Source organism: Aythya fuligula, chromosome 14, assembly GCF_009819795.1.
Source record: "Aythya fuligula isolate bAytFul2 chromosome 14, bAytFul2.pri, whole genome shotgun sequence".
Lineage (NCBI taxonomy): Eukaryota > Metazoa > Chordata > Aves > Anseriformes > Anatidae > Aythya > Aythya fuligula.
In genome coordinates, this window is record NC_045572.1 from 11,057,663 (window position 1) to 11,062,422 (window position 4,760).

Consider the following 4,760-nt stretch of genomic DNA (forward strand, 5'->3'; position numbering starts at 1 on the left):
GGGGTGGGGGGGGGGGGCCAGGCCCCGGGGCCCCGGTTGTCGGCGAACAAAGAGCGGGGGGGAGGGGGCGGGGGCGCCGCGGCGGCTCCCGGAGCGGCGGTGCAGGTAGGTCCGGAAGGGGGGGGGGGGGGGGGGGCAACCGGGAACGGGGCGGGCGCCGCCCCCCACCCCCACCCCCCCTTCCCCTCTTCACCCCCCCTCTCCTCTTTTCTCCTTCCTTCCCCACCCCCGGTGCCCCGGGACCCTCCCGGTGCCGGTGCCGTGGTGGGGGTGCAGCTGCCCCGGGGCGGCGGCGGGGCCGTGCTGCCGCCTTTGTTATTGCTTTTGTTTGGCGCCGAGCACATGGCCCCGCCGCGGCCGCTCTTAAAGCCACAGCTCCGCACCGGGGGGTTCCCGGGGGGGGGGGCTCGGCCCCATCCCCACCCCCCCACCGGGGGTCCCCAACCCCACCGGGAGCCCCCCACGCCACGTCCCGAGGCCCCCGGGGGGGGTTTTGGGGGGGTGGGCGCGGCGCAATGAGCAGCCCCCCCCCCCAAAAAAAAAAAGCGGGGCTGGGGGGGTACCGGGGTACGGGGGGGGGCTGTGGGGTCGCGGGGACTCCCCGGGGAGCGGGGCTGCCCCCGGTAGGTGGCACCGGGAGGGTGCTGCTGGCACGGCCCTAACTTTGTGCCCGCTGCCCCGGGGGTCAGCCGGGGCCTCGGCACCGTGTCGGGGGTCACGGTGAGGGGGGGGCACACCGGGGGCGAGCAGGAGGGCGCCTGGGCTACCTCGGGGACACCGGTGGCCACCTCGTCCCCGGGGAAGCGGGGCCACAGGGAGCAGCAGCCCTGGGCGCAGGCAGCTCCGGTGCCCCGTTAGGGCTGTGCCGTGTGTCCCGGTGCGGGGGCACGGCCAGGCCTCACGCGGTGTCCCCCCACGGAGCAGGACCCCCCGGGACCGGCAGCCACGGACGCGCTGTGGAGCCCGGGCTGCCCTCAGCCCGAGGGCCCTCACCTCCTGCTTCGCTCCGTGCCAAAAACACCCCTGCTTCTCTCACCCGGTGTCCGTGTCTTGCATGGGGGCGTAGGGGCAGGGGAGGTGGGCGTCCAGCCCCAGCAGTCCCCCCCCGGTGGCCCTGTGCCTCTCCTCCTTTCCCTCTCCCTCTGTGGGGTGAGGATTTGGGGTTCCTGGCCGGGCTCCATCCCTGAGTGTTTCGGGGTCGGTGACCCGCTGTCCTTCCCGCAGGATCCAAGGTGCTGCTGTCTCGCCCTGCCCGGAGCCTGAGGTCCCGCGCTCCCATCCGCCTCCCGCCGTCACCAATGCGACCATGGGAACTGGCAGTGAATAGGCGGCCTCCCTCTGCCCCCTTTAACCACCGCCGGTTCTCAGGGGGACCCTGCAGCAGCCCCGACCACCTCCGGCGAAGGTACGAGGCGCGGGGCGGCGCGTGGAGCCCCCCCCCTGCCCGGCGTGCCCACCCCCGGGGATGCACCGGGGCGGCCACCGGCACCCGGTGGGCTCAGGGGGGGGGCGGCTCACGGTTGGGGGAGCGCGTCCGGTGGGCACGGGGGGGTCCCTTTCATGCAGAGGACGAAAGCCACGCGCAGAGGGGCGAGCGGAGGAGCTGGAGCTCGGCAGGAGGACGAGGAGCGTCACCCCCTGGAGCCGGGCAGGGGCCGCGCTCCCCCGGGCCCGGGGGTCACTCCTGCTCTGTTTCTCTCCCGCCGTGGCCCCGCAGCCCCCCTGCCAGACGTCAGTGGGGACGACGCGACCGCCCTCTGGCAACCCTGCTGGGCCAGGATGAGCCCCAGCTGCACCCTGCCTTCCCCCAGCAGCCGCACATCCCCGTAGATGAGCCCCGCGCCTACGCTCTCCCCAGCACACCGCCACGAATGCTGCACCCGGCCGCTCACCCGCCCCACCAGAACCCATTCATGGTGGATCTGCACGACCAGGTGGGTGCTGCCGCCCTGCCGAGGGCGACCTCGTGCCCAGTCGGTGGCCCCAGGATGGTGGCCGGGGGGACAGGGGGGCTGAGATGTGTCCCTGGGTCCCCTCTGGCTGCGTGCAGCCCCGAGGTGCTGGTGCTCTGCGCTCCGGGTGTGGAAATCCTGGGGTCCTGCCGGCATTGGGGTGGTCCTGGGTTGTTGTCAGTGCTGCCACACATCATCCAGGGGGTGGTGTGGGGTCGGAGCCCGTGCCAGGCTGACCGCTGGGTGCAATGTGGGCTCCAAAACCCACGCGGAGCCCAGCCCCGAGTGCTCGGTGCCCTGCTGGGACGGGGGCAGCCGAGCCAGGGCCGTGCCCTCTGACTGCACCCCCGACGCCTCGTCCCCAGGTGCACCAGGGACCTGTCCCTCTCTCCTACACGGTCACCACCGTCACCACGCAAGGCTTCCCCATCCACGCCGGCCAGCACATCCCTGGGTGCAGCACCCAGCAGCTCCCAGCATGCTCAGTGATGTTCAGTGGACAGCACTACCCGCTCTGCTGCCTCCCGCCCCCGGTGAGTGCGGGGATAATTTGGGGACAGCCCGGGCTTTGGGTGCCCAAACCCCTAGGATAAATGCTGGGGGGCGCGGGGGCTGCTCGAGGCCTCGGGGAGGGGGCAGAAGTTGGTGCCCGCGCTGGGTTTGAGCCACGTTTCTCTCCCCGCCCTGCAGCTGATCCAGGCATGCGCCATGCAACAGCTCCCCGTCTCCTACCAGACGTTCCCCCCCCTCATCTCCAGCGACCATTACATCCTGCACCCGCCCCCGCCGCCAGTGCCCCCCCACCAGCCGCCCCACATGGCGCCCCTGGGGCAGTTCGTACCTCTCCAAGCCCAGCACCCGCGCATGGTGAGTCGGGGCAGGGGCTGGGGGGGGTTGGGGGCGTCTACGCCACGGGGTCCCGAGACGGGGGCTGCTGTGGGGTCTCCTCCTTGCACCCCCCGCGGGCGTGAGCTGGGCGGGATGAAGTTTGATGGATGAAGTTTGCCCCACCCTAACCGTTTCCCCCCCTCCCCAGCCTCTGCAGAGGATAGACAATGACGTGGACCTGCGAGGGGAGCAGCACCCCATCGCCGGCTTCACGTACCCCCCGTCCCACCACGCCCCCACGCTCTCCCCCTCCGTGCCGCTGCATTACCTCCCCCACGACCCGCTGCACCAAGAGCTGCCCTTCGGCGTGGTAAGTCCTGGCCGGGGGGGGGGTGGGGAACGCGGTGGGGTTGAGGGGGGGGCCGTGCTGCAGGGCCCTGAGCTCCCCCCCCACCTTTCTCCCCGCAGCCATACCCCCACATGATGCCCCGGCGGCTGAACACCCAGCGGTACCGGCTGCAGCAGGCGCTGCCCCCCCCGCCGCCCCCTCCGCCGCCCCCCCCGTACTACCCGGGCTTCCTGCCCTATTTCCTGTGAGTACCGGGGGGCCGTGGGGCACGTGGGGCAGGGCTGATTCGGTGTCTTTGCCCCCTCCCCGTGACACCGGGGTGGAGGTTGGGGCTCGCAGCGACCGCCCTGTCCCCCCCCCCACAGCTCCATGCTTCCCGTGTCGCCGACGGCCGTGGGGCCCACGATCAGCCTGGACCTGGACGTGGATGACGTGGAGATGGAGAACTACGAGGTGTGTTATCCTGCGGGGTGACCCCGGGGCTTTTCGGGGTGGCTCCGGCGGGGCTGAGCCGTGCGCCCTCTTTCCCCCTGCAGGCGTTACTGAACCTGGCCGAGCGGCTGGGGGAGGCCAAGCCGCGGGGACTCACCAAAGCAGACATCGAGCACCTCCCGTCCTACCGCTTCAACCCCGAGAGCCACCAGTCCGAGCAGACCCTGTGAGCGAGCCCAAGGGGGACCGGGGGGTCGGGGTCTCGTGGGGGGGGGGAAGCGGGGCCTGGCTCTGACTCCTGCCTCCCTCCCCCAGGTGCGTCGTGTGCTTCAGCGACTTCGAGGCCCGGCAGCTTCTCCGCGTCCTGCCCTGCAACCACGAGTTCCACGCCAAGTGTGTCGACAAATGGTTAAAGGTACCTCCCGGGGGGGCCGTGCAGCGCCGAGCACCGCGTGCGTGCGGCGGGTGCCGCCAGCCCCCTGCTCACCCCCGTCATCCCTCCTTGCCCTCGCAGGCGAACCGCACGTGCCCCATCTGCCGGGCGGACGCGTCGGAGGTGCAGCGGGAGGCGGACTGAGGCTGGCGGGCGCTGTGCCGCACAATTCGCTAGAGGACGAGGACGTCGGGCCAGGGGCGGGGGCCGCTGCCCGCTGCCAGGGCCTGACCGTGCGCTTACCCCCCCTCCCCAAAGCCTCTCCTCGGATGTGGTGAGCATTGAGCAGCCCGGGCTCCCGGCCAGCCCTCCTCCTCCGCCGGGGCTCGGACTCGGCCTGCCCGCCGCGCTCCCGGGGCCCCGAATCGTGTCGTGCCGGTGGCGGGCGGCGCGTGGCCGCGCCCTGCGCACTCCAAAGACGCTGTCGTTGCTCCATCACTTTCCAGGTCTTCGTACTCTGCTAGAGAACTTTTTTTTTTTTTTTTTCTTTTCCGTTTTTCACTTTTTTTTTTATTTTTTTATTTTTTTTTTCACCCTTCCATTTCCTTTCCTTTTCCGTTGCGTTTTTGGTTTCGTGGCCGGTCGACCCGGCGGCACGCGGCTCCTCCCCTCGGCGTCGCTCGCGGAGGACGCGGGGAGGAGAAGAGGAGGGGAGGGAGCGCCGCGCCTCGGGTACCGGCGGCCCCCCCGGGGGGTCCAGCCGGAGGAGCCGGCGCGGCGCGGCCGTGGCGGGACACCAGCAACCCGGGGCGATGCCGGGGCACCA

The 4,760-nt window shown here is 71.5% G+C and overlaps 1 protein-coding gene across 3 annotated transcripts; it reads left to right on the plus strand.

Annotated features, from left to right (window-relative positions):
• Positions 1-1,224: 1,224 nt before the first annotated feature.
• RNF44 (ring finger protein 44) lies at positions 1,225-4,487 on the plus strand. Of its 3 annotated transcripts, none has more exons than XM_032196865.1 (10): positions 1,225-1,405; positions 1,718-1,934; positions 2,318-2,485; positions 2,643-2,819; positions 2,989-3,150; positions 3,249-3,373; positions 3,495-3,582; positions 3,666-3,787; positions 3,877-3,976; positions 4,076-4,487. In XM_032196865.1, exons 1-10 carry the CDS (start codon positions 1,299-1,301, stop codon positions 4,136-4,138), a joined length of 1,329 nt encoding a protein of 442 aa, XP_032052756.1. In that variant the 5' UTR covers positions 1,225-1,298; the 3' UTR covers positions 4,139-4,487. The 3 variants fall into 3 exon arrangements, with proteins under 3 accessions (XP_032052756.1, XP_032052757.1, XP_032052758.1); XM_032196866.1 differs by having other exon boundaries at positions 1,343-1,405; positions 1,815-1,934; XM_032196867.1 differs by having other exon boundaries at positions 1,357-1,405; positions 1,812-1,934.
• The last annotated feature ends 273 nt before the right edge of the window (positions 4,488-4,760 follow it).